At 33.4% G+C, this 15,272-nt stretch overlaps 2 protein-coding genes across 2 annotated transcripts in view; one reads left to right on the plus strand and one right to left on the minus strand.

The window, feature by feature from the left end:
• Positions 1-2,412: 2,412 nt before the first annotated feature.
• Positions 2,413-11,421, plus strand: LOC306871679 (4-hydroxyphenylpyruvate dioxygenase-like). The gene is made up of 14 exons (XM_079419774.1): positions 2,413-2,472; positions 3,084-3,110; positions 3,379-3,441; positions 4,783-4,887; positions 4,973-5,015; positions 5,275-5,357; positions 6,372-6,461; positions 6,539-6,645; positions 6,831-6,908; positions 6,997-7,159; positions 8,225-8,296; positions 8,396-8,518; positions 8,624-8,740; positions 11,192-11,421. The coding sequence occupies exons 1-14, from the start codon at positions 2,470-2,472 to the stop codon at positions 11,309-11,311; spliced, it is 1,194 nt and encodes a 397-aa protein (XP_079275900.1). The 5' UTR covers positions 2,413-2,469; the 3' UTR covers positions 11,312-11,421.
• Positions 11,422-11,952: 531 nt separating this feature from the next.
• LOC306871759 (E3 ubiquitin-protein ligase RNF43-like) overlaps positions 11,953-15,272 on the minus strand; it is a 99,667-nt gene continuing 96,347 nt past the window's right edge. Inside the window, exon 9 of the mRNA XM_079419899.1 lies at positions 11,953-14,940. Coding sequence (XP_079276025.1) covers positions 14,915-14,940 — 26 coding nt within the window. The 3' untranslated portion in view covers positions 11,953-14,914. The remainder of the gene's footprint in view (positions 14,941-15,272) is intronic.

Below are 15,272 nucleotides of genomic sequence, written 5' to 3' on the forward strand. Positions count from 1 at the left end.
ATTTAGTTACGTATATATCGTAATGCATGTAATTTTATATTCAACAATACACTTCATAATATATACATAAATGTGATAAAATACAGTACGCATATATTATATATGTGCATTATATACAATTGCGCACAATTATGAGGAAAATATTTTGATGGCTTTACCAAGACATCAAATTGTCAAAAAACCCTAAAATCTTAATATAACATTTTAAGTATATACCACCATACATATTTTCATATATAAAATGCCTAACTATGCAAACAATAAATTCAGATAAAAGTTTATGATTATATATATTCAGATTTATGTAAACCCAAGCATTAACTCATGAAATAAAGCTATTATGTAAAAATGTAATGCGTTTTTTGTTGTTGTTGTCTTCATTGCTGTATAGGTGGTCCATGCATATATTGCAGTATGTTGAAAAATATAAGCACTAGTCCCCCCCTCGGTATAATAAATTGCATTTTATTTGCCGATATATTCCCATACATTTTGTTTTGTTGAGCTTTTAGATCCAGATGTTTTTCACCCCATAAGAAACAGAGTTTGATTGAAGTGTAACTTCTGCCATTCATGTAGTACAGAAGGCTGGCTGTTGATTGACACCTCTCTCTGGGCTTGTTATCGGTCATATGGCTTCTCACCTGTTTTTTAGTCGTTATGACGAAATGATGGTGAAGTGGGACAAAGGTAGTTCAGTCTTTCAGTGTGCTTACAGACGAGGTCAAAAAACAAGTTTGACCAGAGACTTCTCATTCAGACAGTCTTAAACTGTTTCTATAAAGCAAAATGCAGCTCTGTCAAAACAGCACATATTTGGCAATATTCTAGATAACAGTTCTGTTCTGTTAGATGAGCTCAGGTTTCTTCATTAGCTTCGTGTTATTTGGTCCAGTCAGATGATCATTTCTGAGGAAACTGCTCGCATGACGGCTTTTGAGGAAACTGCAGAGGGATTCAGTGTAAATCTCTTCTGTGTATTAAAACTAAAAACTATTGAAAACATATTTTCATATCAGAAACATGCAGTGTCTGGTTAAGAGTTTCTAGAAGCTTCATTATGGTGAAATATTGAATGATAGGGATCCCTCTAGCGTACAAATCAAAGTACTGCACGATCCCATAATAAATGGACATTTATTCTATGTATGCATATTACTAAAGTCATATCTTTGCCAGTAGAATAATCCAGAAACATTTTAGCAACTAGAAATATAGTCACGATTTACATTTACCTATAGGCTATATTCAAACTTACATCAATATTTTCAGATTTATATATTCAGACTTATGACTATATATATATACATGTGATTTTACATTCAGTTTTATATCTATATATTCAGATTTATATCTATACATTCCAACTTACGTTTATATATTCAGAATTATAACTATATTTTCTGATTTACTTCTATACATTCACAACTTACATTTATATATCAAGATTTGCATCTATATATTTAGACAACCATGTATTCTAATGAACATGTCATATATTCTGATGTACTTCTCTATATTCAGATTTATATATGCAGATTTTATTAAATTATTTCCTGTTTGGAAAACAGTGCTATTTTCACATTATATTTTACATTACTGGTAAGGGGAAGGTGAACCAGTGTTAGTATGATATTATAGTTTTAATATTTGAATACATAATTTAATTATTATATTTGTTAATATTTTAAATTGGATTTGTTCTGTTTTCACTTTAATTTTAAAGTTTTCATTTTTTGTTTTGTGTTTAATTTTTAAATATGCCTATATAATCTTTTATTCATTTTAATTTGTTTATTTAGTTTTAGTTTAGTGTGTGTGTGTGTGTGTGTGTGTGTGTGTGTGTGACTACTTAACCATATTTTGGGGACAAATTTGTAAAAGGGGTTTAAAAATAAACTAAACAAAGTTTTTTTGAAATTGTAAAAATGCACAAAGTCTCCTGTGAGGGCTAAGTTTAGGTGTAGGGTTGGTGTAGGGCAATAGCACACACAGTTTGTTCAGTATAAAAACCATTACGCCTATGGGATGAACCCATTTAGATAGCTAAGTAAACGTGTGTGTGTCTGTGTGTGTTATTCCCTACATTAGCAGTACCAGTAAATTTTTATCTTGTGGGCATGTTTTTTTTTGGTCCACATGAGGAAAACTGCTTATAAATCATACAGAATGAAGTGTTTTGAAAATCTAAAAATGCATAAAAGTTTTGTGTGAGGGGAAGTTTTAGGTGTAGGGCTATAAGGGGATAGAAAATACAGTTTGTACATTACAAAATCCGTTACATCTATGGAGAGTCACTATAAACCGCATATCTATGTGTGTGTGTGTGTGTGTGTGTGTGTCTGTGGGTGTGTGTGCAGACTCTCTTTTGGCTGGACGAGACTGAAGGGGTGTTTAACCTGAGCTCCATAAAACAGGCCGTGTGTGTGTGAAGCTCTTCTGTCCATCAGACCCACCGACAACATCAATATGGTGAGTAAATATACATTTACAATATATCTACATTCATTACAAATACACATGAAATATATTGTCATATGAGTTAACATGCACTAGAAATTGGTACAGTTTCATATATTAACATATATATCTAGCTCATACACATATGCATGTTTATGTATGTGTAATACATTTTGGGACATACACGTACATGTATATTCATCCAAAATCCTGTCAATACATGTTGATATTATATAAGTAAATATAAAACATAAACATAAAAATTATTTGAGGATTTATAATTATATCTTCATCTCTGCAGAGAATGTACAAATATTAAATGAAAAATAATAAAATAATACATCACCTTATATGACAATATCATACAGGGCAATATATGTTATATATTGCATTTCCATATGAGATTATGAATCCATTAACTGTATTTTCATTCAATTACAGTAAAATTAAAGTTGTGATGCAGAAATGTGTTATATTTAGTTATATTAGAATTTTCGTAACAATAACAATCTATTGTCTGGTCAGAAGTCTTCTGAAGAGACTTTTCTGAATGTTTTTCGAAGCCTATTTCAATCGAGAACAAATGTTTAAATGCATATTTATGATCTCTGTTCCCTTTTTAGACTTCCTACACTGACAAAGGAGAGAAGGTAACCTGACTATGATTTTAAAGTTTAAAAAAATTAAATAATTGATTATCTTATTTATAAATATTTATTATTTATAATATGTTTATTTTAAAATCTTCTAATTATGTAACAACTATTTTTGTTTAAGTTGTTTTTTATTTTTATTATATATATATATATATATATATATATATATATATATATATATATAATATATATATATATATATATATATATATATATATATATATATATATAAAAGTTTAAATATGAGTTTTTTCTTTTGCAGCCAGAGAGAGGGAAATTTATACGTTTTCACCATGTGAAATTCTGGGTGGGAAACGCCAAACAGGTGAGTTAAATCTGTGCATAAAAAACAGTTATGACAAAATTAGTGTATTGTGATGATATACAGTGCTTTGACATGAAAACAAGATAATTTTGCACTTAATTCAATTTTCAGGTATGATAGTTTTGTACTGGAAACCTTTGCGAATCTGCTTTGATGCAAAAGGTTTAAATGAGAGTCTCTGATAAGATATTGGCACTGAATATAAACTTAGTGGCACAATATGAAATAAAGTGGGTTGAAATGAAATAAAATATTTTAGACTGCTAATATTGTATGTTGCTTATATATTTGACTTGCTGATGTTAGCAGAAGATCAGAGAAGCTTCCAGAGATCCTGAACTAATGCAGATGACGAAGGTTTCTCTGAAGATGAAATCAATAACGTGATCGTAATCTAACAGTGATGCAATAGCTCATCTCATCTGATCTCGCTAGTCTCAGTGAACAGGTTTACATATTAACACAGTTGACCAATATGTCGTTATTTTGCACCGCTAATATTTCGTCTTTGTAGGTTTAGAGTTGCAAAATTGGCGTGGAAACGATTTACACTTAAATAAATGTAACAATTATTGACAAGTAACACTGAATTCAACATAAAATTTTGAATTACAAAGACTCAAAAAGTATTTCTTTGTAAGACAAGCTCAAATATATATATTTCAATAAATATAATTATGTAAATATATGTTCTATCAGTATATACTTTGACCATTTATTGTATATTTTTCAAAATATAAATGTATTTTCAGAAGCATTTAAAATGATATTTTCCCATCCACATATATCTAACCCTAATCCCAATATCAGGATTATTATAGTTTAAAAAAAAAAAAAAAAAAAATGTGGCTAGTTTCCATGACAACATTTCTCATTTTCATTTAGTTTGACTTTAGTTATGTAGTAACTGTAATGAAAATTAATAAAAACTACAGACAAAAAACTTGAACTAAAATGAACATGTATGTAGAAAAATTCAAATTTAAATCTAATTCAAAGTATTAACAAAAACTACAGTATCTCAGTGATTCTAAAATAACACTGAATCTGTCACATTTTGGTATTCGAAGGGTGAAACTAAATATATTTTCAATATTCTTCATTGAGCTTCAGAGTTTACAACATATTTAAAATATATTTTGGCCAGATTTAATTACAACTTAAACAATTTATGCAGTGTTGTTTTCAGTTTGTTTGTTTTTTCAGCACAAATTCATTTTATTAATTTGTTCTAACAGCTTTTTTTATTAATTTTTTTAATTATTTTGCTTAGTAACTCATACTTAACCAATGGACTTGAAGACATGCAGTAAGCATCTGTTCATGTTGTTATTGCCGTAGGCTGCTGTGTTTTACTGTGATAAGTTTGGCTTCGAGCCGCTGGCGTATAAAGGTCTGGAGACGGGCAGCAGAGACGTGGTGTCTCACGCCATCAGACAGGACAAGGTGTGTGCATGTGTGTGTGAATATACATGGCCTAAAATGACTGGAAACAAACCAACTTCTTTAAGAAGTTCTGTTCATTTCTCAGATAATCTTCGTCTTTGAGTCCTCTCTAAACCCTGGGAATGAAGGTATGAACTGTTTCAATTCATTTTATACATTCTGGTGTGAAGAAAAAACAGGCCACATAATATTAGTGCGTTAATAAACCTAATATAATACATTTTGCATTAAGAAGATAAGAATTCTTAATTCAGAATTCATCTTAAAAGCATGGAATAACATAATGAAACATTAACTTGGGGTTAAAAATGAGCCTGGTTAAAAAAAACAAAAAAACATGAAAAGATCAAGAAACATTGACAAGCGCTCACCAGCGTCTCTCCACAGAAATGGGCGAGCATCTCATGAAACATGGAGACGGAGTGAAAGACGTGGCATTTCAAGTGGAGGACTGTGACTTTTTAATCAAGGTAAATCATATTTAATACTGTTCATATATAATACTGATACTGCACACTATATGTTGCGCAAGGTTTCAGAAGTATGTTAAATAATTCACACTAATAATGTTTATAATGTTGCATGGTTAATTCAGGGAGGGTGTCCAATATCACTCTTACTATTCCTGCAGTATATATATACAAAATATCAAAGAATTCATCCGATCCACTGGGACTGACCTTTTCCCTCCAATATGATGTCACTTCCTGATGATGTCATTGATGCCTTTCCTTAGTTAAACATATATTACAAGAAGTGTTCTCTTTCTAGTTTGCTAGAGAGTCTCTTTATAAATAAACTCAAATTGACTGATTTTTTAAAAACTTCAGTTTTGATCAGGCTGTCAAAAGAGAAGATATTTTTACAACAAAATTACACTTTAAAAATGGAAAATTAAACATTTATTTCCAAAATGATAGCTGGACGCAACTCACATGCAACATGTTTTAAAAATCTTTATAATGCATATTATAGCACTTTTGTTTTTTAAAAAGTAGGCATTAGTTAAAAAAAAAAACACAATCACATTTTAAAGTTAACAGCAGGATTGATTATTTATTTATTTGCATTACATCAATGATAATGTGAGGGTTAAAATGGATTTATCTGTCATTAAAAGAATATCAGAAATTAAAAAAAAATCTCAAAAACATGGGGAAATTTTTTTATTCCTGCATAATGCATATTACATAAAGCAAATGTAATATATAATTACATATAAACAAATTTGAGGGTTAAAATGGTTCTGGAAAAGAACAATCACAAAAAAACAAAACTAGAAAACATGTAATAAGATGAAAATAATTATCATTGCATAATGCATACTATTGCACTTTTTAAACAGGCAGTACAGTGTTTTCTCTTCAGTTCACAGCCAGTTAGTATTCCATTCTGAACACAATCATCACCTGGAAAATAACTGCACACACTGAACTGATTTGCCTTGAAGGGACTTTGGAATAGAAGTGTGTCTGTGTTCGCAGAAAGCCAAAGAGAGAGGAGCAGTGATCGTCAGAGAGCCGTGGGTCGAGCAGGATTCAGACGGCAAAGTCAAATACGCCGTAATTCAGACGGTAAGTCAGCAAGAGTTTTGCCCAAACACACATCCACTTACATTAAATGCTTGAGCTGGAGATGCGATGTTTTGCAGTACGGAGACACGACACACACGTTTGTGGAGTCCATGGGGCCGTATAAAGGTCTGTTTCTGCCAGGATACAAAGAGCCGCTGTTCAGAGACCCTCTGTTAGCAAAACTGTGAGTGGTTTTACTGGGAAATTCACTCAAATCAAGTCTTAGGCCAGAAACATACTGATATGCAAACGCTTGCCTAATTTATGACATTTCACAACCCCAAAATGCATGCAATTAGGCATAAATAATATATTTCAGCTTTCAAAAGCATCAAACTTCTCACAATGGGTTTTCTTTGTTGTGCAAAGGCCGCCGGGACATTTACGCTTCATCGATCACATTGTGGGAAACCAGCCAGATGATAAAATGGTGCCAGTTTCTGACTGGTGAGGGTCACACGTCCAACAAACAAATCAATAAGACAAATTCGAGGAAATGTCACTGGCAAATAACGGGATCTGTCTTTTTCTGCAGGTATCAGAAGTGTCTGATGTTCCACAGGTTCTGGTCCATCGATGATAAGCAGATCCACACCGAATACAGCGCTCTCAGGTCCATCGTAGTCACCAATTATGAGGAAACCATCAAGATGCCCATTAATGAACCAGCCACGGGGAAAAAGAAATCACAAATCCAGGTTGCTCCAGCAGATTCAGAACTTCTTGCATACATATTTCAGTTTTTTTACTGAATTCTTGAAGGCAGTGAGTCCAAACCGTTTTTCATCAGCTGAAACCCTCATGTAAAATATTCACCCCTGAGAGGGGTCCGTTAATATTTCTCAAATTTAACAACACATTCACATGCTCACGGTTCTTTGATGTTGCTTAATGGTAAAATGACATGCAGATAAACACCTCAAACATTGAAGGTTTTTCAGTAAATGTTTTATTTATAAATATTTATACATATATATTTTTAAAGTTATTTATATAGGACTGCACGACTTGGCCAAAACATATTGCAATTATTTTGTAAAATATGGTTATTTTAACAGCAATTTAACATTTTATATATATTATTTATTATTATAAACAGTATTATCATTTTTATTAGTATTTTTAATCATTTTTTACAAATAATTTCTAGTTAATTTTATTCTTAGCAGTTTTAGTTAATTAGTGCATTAAGTTATACTAAATTCAAAATTAAATTTGTCCTAGAAATTAGCTGAATTTCTAACAATAACTTATTGTTTTAGTTTTTGTTAATTTAAGTTGAATTTTACTCCATAAAAATGAAGACAAATATATGAGGCTGCTGTTGTAAATTATAGTTGCACTATAAAACAACAACTATTTTTTTTTTTTTTATAATTAAAAAACAACTATAACTTTATAAGTGATATTTGTTCAAAAGTTTTGACCCCCCTTAATAAAAAGTCAATGGGACTATTTGAGATTTGAATGTCCGTTTAACGAAAACTATAACTCCGATCAGTTAGAGAAGATACAGCAACCCGAGTCAGACCAATTGTAAGGTCTGACCCAAGTTTGGTGGTTGTAGTTGGAAAACTCTTGGAGGAGGCCCTGACTTAATTTAGTCTCAGAAGAAGAAGCAGATTAAATAGTAGATCACTGTTGGCTTTGTCAAGTCAACATAATTACCACAATTGTGGTACACTTCACCTTTGGCTAAAACATTTGAAATCTATAATAAACATCTGTCTTACCTCCATAATTTCATCTTGTTGTTTGTAAAGGAGTATATTGACTACAATGGAGGACCTGGAGTGCAGCACATCGCACTAAACACCTCCAACATCATCCAAGCTGTACGGTTCAAAACTCACATCTCCTCTCAATATGATTCATTCCTATGAGACTACAATAAAGTCAAATACAAAACCTTGAACTCTTTCCTGATGAATCAGATTGTGAACCTCCGAGCTCGAGGGTTGGAGTTCCTGTCCGCACCAGATAATTACTACGACTCCCTACGGCAGAATCTCAAGACGGCCAAGATCAAGGTGAAGGAGGACCTAAAAACACTGCAGGTCAGAGAAAGCAATATGACAGTGCATTCAGTTCAATAAATGGACACATCTGAATGCCTTTTCTAATGCATTTTTCAAATGCATGCGTTCTTTTATCCAATGCAGGAGTTAAAAATCTTAGTAGACTATGACGAAAAAGGTTACCTGCTACAGATCTTCACCAAACCCGTGCAGGACAGACCGACGCTCTTCCTGGAGGTCATCCAGAGGAACAACCACTCAGTGAGTCTGTGTTTGACCTCATTCATCCAGGTTTAATATGGAAGCCCGTTTTTGCCACTGAATAAAAAAAAAAAAAAAGGTAATTTGACACTAATTTCATGTATACTGCCTTTTAAATTTTCAAGTACTTTTCAAGTACCTTTTCATAAATATGGCTGTTTTCAAGGGCTTTCCAGGACTTCAATTTCAAAAAGTCAAAATCAAGTACTTCGAGCACTTTTAGCACCTTATACGAACCCTGTATATCGTGCCACTGTACAGCCATATCCGAGTGTAATATTGGATTTAAACAACAATTCGATGGCAGGAGGGTGTAAATGCATAAGAAACAACAATGTGGGTGTTTAATTCAGACTTTTTTCTCACAATTCTGTCTTTTTTCCCCCTTGCAACTCTGGCTTCTTTCCTCAGAATTGCAAGATATAATTTCTATATTCAAGATATAATTGCAAGAAATTATTCTGACCTGAACCCCGTAGAACAGTGGTTTTCAATCCTATTCCTCGGGACCCACAGCTCTGCACATTTTGCATGTCTCCCTTATATGACACACTCATTTGAGTTCATGGAGCTCTTTCCTAATGAGCTGATGATCTGAATCAGGTGTGTAAATTAGGGAGACATGCAAAATGTGCAGAGCTGTGGGTCCCGAGGAATAGGATTGAAAACCACTGCTATAGAAAATGAGTGAGGTGAACTGAAGAGAAGAAGCACCGACATGGAGCTGTGAATCTGAAGGATCTGGAGAGATTCTGGATGAAGGAATGGTCTCTGATCTCTTGTCAGGTGTTCTCTAACCTCATCAGGCATTATAGGAGAAAATTTAGAGCTGTTAAACTGGCAAATGGAGGTTTCAAATAGTATTGAATAAAAGGATGCCATTAAATGTGGCCAATGTGTATTAGAGAAAAACATTTATTTCATAATGAGATTTCCCCCCCATTTTAAATTCTTATTATCCAATGAAAGGTTAGATTTTTGTGATTTTTTTAAATAAAATATCAAAAGGATTAACAATGCAGATTAATTTTCACAGCCGCCTTTGATCATATTTACCAAGGGTGCCAATATTTTTGGCCATGATTGTATATGAAAAAAATGACGTAAAAATTCCGTCATAATCTATTATTACCCGTCATTTTAATTTTCATATTTTAATTATAACCCATTTCGCTTTTATTTTTTTTCTCGTTTTCATTTTTTTAATAATGAATCTAAAGGACGAGCATATAGGTATTTATTTATGAAGAGAACAGATGAACAGAGACAACAAAATATGCTAGTGCTGGGTAGAAAAATCGATTTATGTGTTTTAATAGATTCTTATTTTTATGAACCAATATCGTTTCTTAACTCCCAGTCGATGCTGTTTTCATTTGATGAATGCACAGTAGGCAATAGGTTAAGCTTTGTGCGTTGTTACTTTTGATATGAAATGCAGTCTCAGATTTCAAATCCTGTCCATTTTATTAGGAAATTCAAGCAATAAATACCGTTTTGGTGCTCTTTAATGTGGCGTGATAGATCGCTGTAGACACCTCAGATCAAGCGGATTGTGCGAAATCAAAGGCATAGCAAAAGACTTTCATTTTTGTTCTGGAGCCTCACTGGACCACACTCTCTACCAACTGGACAGGCCTAGGAATTACAATAGATCACCCTCAGTGACGGACGGCCTTTTACCTTGAATAACCTTGATATCAGGATTAGGCATAAAATAATGTCATGCAGATGAAATATACAAGATCAAATATATAGTCTTTATGAGGTACAGTAAATACAGTACTGAGTTTGAATCTGAGCTCTAAGAAAACATGTTTGAACAGGCTCATAGTTTTTATTAGGGGCTTTTTTAAAGCTTGTGAAGTGAAGGAAATGCCTAAAGACAAGACATTTCTACCTGAATTGCACTAAAGGGGGCTTTACTTTCCTCTGTGGTGTTTAAACTGTAAGACAGAGCAAGAAAATGAACCCAATGACATTAACAGATCAAATCCAAAGACTGGTTTGTTGTTAAAGGACAATGAAACTCTAAAACACATTTATTTTTAGATATTAGCAGATATATACAGGTTGCACATCACTGTAAACAATGTTACTATAAAAAGGGATCTTGGTTACTTTTTCTGTGCCATTTAATTCTTCTGGTTTGAAAAGTAAAGTTGTAGAAATGTCACAAAATGTGAGGTAAATTTGTAAAAAAAATTATATTTTAAAGTCGATTATTGGAGTATGTTTTTCAGGAAAATACTTTGGATTTTCTACTTCAAAAACTGACATTTACTTCAAGTTCAATATTGCTGTGTCTTTCTAATTATTTGTGAAATTTACTAGCAATTTCTCAGTGAAGCATATTCCACACCTCATGTTTTATCTGGGTCTAATTCTCTGTTTTTTCATCATAAGGACCCAGTTAAACCGGTCACTCTGCCATGTCTTCTTATCCACTAGGGTTTTGGAGCTGGAAACTTCAAATCTCTGTTCGAGGCCATTGAGAAAGACCAGGATGCCAGAGGAAACCTCACGGTTCTCACACCGGAGAGCCAGGGCGTCCCGAAGGCCTTTTACTAACACACACAACTGCATTAAGGTGATTTACTCTGGCCTCATGCTGGAGTGAAATAATATAACACCATCAACTAAAATGTCCAGGACAACAATAAAGACATTTAATAAAAGAACTATATATCATTTTCTTATTTGTTCATCTGCTACATCCACTTTCAGAGTCAAAGGGGATTGAAAAAAAAAAATTAAAATATTTTTCTGCAGAAAATTTAAGTGGTTCTTGCCTGTGCTGAGGTGGTCTGGCTTAATATGTGGGTCTCTTGTTAAAGTTAGAATAGTAGTTTATTCAACCACTAATTTAACTTTCAATAAACATCTTGCTGAGGAAGTTTGATCGCTTTGGGTGAACAACCAATTTACCTTTTAAGAATTAACAACTTTTGAAGTTGTCTTGTAGGTAGTTTACTGGATATGGCTCGAGTCCCTTCCTTCAGACAAAATTGTTACTATTAACTACCCATACATAATACAACCCCCCCCCCCCCCCCCAAATAAAAGGACAGATAAAAAGAAAAATATCTAAAACATTAAATAAAAAAATAAAAACATGGACCTTATTTTTAAATAATTACTTCCTGTGTGTGTGTGTACAATTATATATTAAATCAAATAAAATGAACACCACATTCTCTGTATTTTTATTTCAAAATAATTTATTTGTATATAATCGGAATGATGCCAGGTTTATACATCTATGATGGCAGCTGTACGTTTCATAAAGAATATCATTCCAAAAGTGAGAAAATAACATTTTTACAAATTTTCTCAGACCTGGACAAAAATGGATAAATATATTAGTAAATAAATATATTAGTGACATTAACCATATTGAAATGTTCTATTATATATAAAATACAACACTTTATCTTATAACTGTCTGTCTTTTTTTTTTACACAAAATATTGAACATATACTGGCATATCCCTTGATTTCTGAAGGGATTTAGCTCTACTAAAAAAGGCAGTTTTAACTGATTTGCTGTGGAAAAGAGAGAGCGTATGAACAAAACAGACATAATTGATGACCAACACAAAGGACCGAAAATAAAATCATCCTCACTGTTTGGTTTGATTGACGTAGAACTGGTAGCTACATAGTGCTTCGATTGCTTTGCTTTGCGTTCCTTTCTTGAATCACATGCGGATTTTGTTTTTTCCCAAGGAAAAGTGCTGTTTGCATCCTTTCTAGACAAAGCTAAGAGTTTTACGTGTGAATCTGTATGAGACGGATGCCAACAAGGAAGTGCAAAGCAGATCTTCAGTAATCCGTGGTTGTTGGTAGCAATAGCTGTGTTTACGAACTATCTTGAGTTAAAAGAAAATCATAAGGATTTAATTACTAAAATTACTTACAAGATTCACTGCAACTTAATGAAAGTATTGGACAATTCTTATCTTTGGTTGATGAAAAAGTGAACAAATGACTGTCTAGATGCATCTAAGTATCTGAACTTGCCAGGGTTCCCACACAAAGTACAAGGTCATTTAAAAAGCTTCTTTAGGCCTGGAAATCATGTTATGAAAAACAACAACATTCCAGTCAAAATAATTTCTTACTATTATGCATGGCTTTAAAATTTTTAATAGACTTTAAAAGTATCTTTAAAATTTTCTCTTTCTGAGTGTAATCTCTATAAAATGACTCTTTACGATAACAACTGGAAAAATCATTGGTCTTAAGGTGTGGGAACCCTGTATGAGGAAACCCTATACTGGGATTTACTATATTTTGTCTTGCATATATTTTCATTTGGAATTCAGCCTCATTTTGATGAAAACCAGCATGTGACGGTATAAAGCCAAAAATACTCATGGGAGGTGTTTGTGGTTCAAAGGATCAAGACCTTTGACCAGTTTGACCATTTACTGACAGACAAAAAAAAAAAAAAAAAACATTCAGGTGTTTGTCATGGCAAGATTTCCAGTGTTTCCTTTTCTTTACTTAAAGGAATGGTACAGGTTCAGAACTGCATCGGATATTTTTTACAAACTAAAGGAAGGGGTTACTTCCAGCATGTCACATGTTTTAGCTTGTTTTGAACCCAGACCATACCTTTAAAGGTTGGATTTTACAATATATGACAACAGACATTTCTGGGTAACAGAGAATAACTATGCTTGCAGGCAATACGCGTCGAGTCAACTCAAGTTTTGTGTGTCAGCTGGTATTGCCAGGAACATGACAGCAGGCTACATAAACGTATGTATAAACTTCATGAAGTGTTCATTTCATGGGTTACAGAGGCACTTTTGGTAAGCTTGTTTGCTGGTTGGTTTCTATGAAATGTCGCGTCCCTTTAAGGGAACATGAGAGTCACAGAGGTGAAAGCAAAGCATTCTGGGAAATGTAAGTCCTTCTCAGCCCGAACACATTACAGGCTCAACAGACCAAAATAAAACAAAAAGCAAAAAAAAAAAAATCTTCACAACCTTCCCTAAATATATTCAGTCATTTCATTCAGTTGACGAGCAAAATTAATAAATGAAGACACAAACATTTGTAAATAACAGCTGCCATTTCTGAATTAACAAAACCGAGACCTGAAACCTCAATGAAATGCTCCTTTCCAAGGACAGATAGAGTTAATATCTGTCAGAGGTAACGAGAGGCCAACGCACAAGTACCTTTGAAGTACCGTCTCGCTAACAGGACTTTCTGATTGGTTATCTGAGGTAGTGCTGGAAAACCAGGCCAGATGCTTGAACGTAGCCCAACACATAGTTAAAAAACTAGAAATGAAATGGAAGAGGTGGGTAGCATCGCAATGACTAGATAGTTCAAACTTAGCCAGTAGGCTCAGTGAACTAATGAAACATACTTTATGCAAGTACGCAAACACAGAAGTGCACAGCTGATGCATTGCAAGCGCTTGGTTTCGTTGTACATGCTTCGTATCTCAGTCTTCAAGGTATAACTATACCTTCATATTATGTTATTAATCAGGTAGCTGTTGTAAACAGAATTCTGCCACGATAGTAATTAACCTAAAAGAGAAAAATGACTGTAGAACAAGACAAATTGTCGCATTATGAATCAGTTCTGACACATTTCAGAACACAACAACCATGCTTGTGTAGATAGAAGCATCTACGTACTTGCATAAAGGACATACGCCAAGTATAAATCTCAATGGAATACGGGTTGGAATCTCAATGGAAAGGGTTTTCATGAAGATCGCCAAGGAGACTTGTTTCTCAGACTTGTTTACAAGAGAAGATACTAATCTCATGCGCATGTTCCAGATCCTTTGAAAACGGCCTGAATTAATACCACTTGTTTGTCTATGAAAAGTCGCATTTGGACCGTATTGGGTAAAGTACCAAGAATGACTTGTTCTGGACATTGGAAAGGTGCTAGTAACAGTGGGTCACTACTGAAGAGTACTTTGGAGAATCCATCTAATCGTCAGTGACTGCTGAATTATTTGTGAGAATGAAATCTGAGGTCTGGAGATTCTGAGTAATTCAGTTTGATATTGCAGAAGATGTTTGGAATTATACGGAAGACTCAACATGTGAGCGAAAGAGACAGCGAGAGATCGCCGAAGAGTTTTGTCCATTTCGGCTCTTGTGTAGCAGCGTGAGGAGTTTTGGATGAAGAGTCTTCTCAAACACCAGACTCTTCCTCTGACCCTGTGAAGAAGGAAAAAAAACATGTAAAACTCATTAAATTGAAGGGACAGTTAATTAAAACTGAAAATCAGCTGTGTACATTCAGGCTATAACCAGCAATAGAGAATTTTATACACCAACCCCGTCACCCTAGTTCCCTCAACAAAAAGACAATAGGGTTTTTTCAGTTGGCTTTTGGGCTATTGCAAAAAATAAGCTTTGTGACAAACAAAAGTGTATGATTCTTATATATTTTTTCTAAAAAAAACAAAAATTTATGACTTCAACTTCACCATCACCAAGTTTCCGACACCTTATTCAATTTTAAAAATCTACAAGTTGGAAAATTTGAG

The sequence above is a fragment of the Barbus barbus genome (genome assembly GCF_936440315.1).
Source record: "Barbus barbus genome assembly, chromosome: 6".
Lineage (NCBI taxonomy): Eukaryota > Metazoa > Chordata > Actinopteri > Cypriniformes > Cyprinidae > Barbus > Barbus barbus.

What these genes read in the sequence shown, in the direction of transcription:
- LOC306871679 (XM_079419774.1), top strand. An exon ending in ACGCCATCAGACAGGACAAG is followed by an intron (nt 4,888 to 4,972) that starts GTGTGTGCATGT and finishes TTCATTTCTCAG; the next exon opens with ATAATCTTCGTCTTTGAGTC. An exon ending in ATGGTGCCAGTTTCTGACTG is followed by an intron (nt 6,909 to 6,996) that starts GTGAGGGTCACA and finishes CTTTTTCTGCAG; the next exon opens with GTATCAGAAGTGTCTGATGT.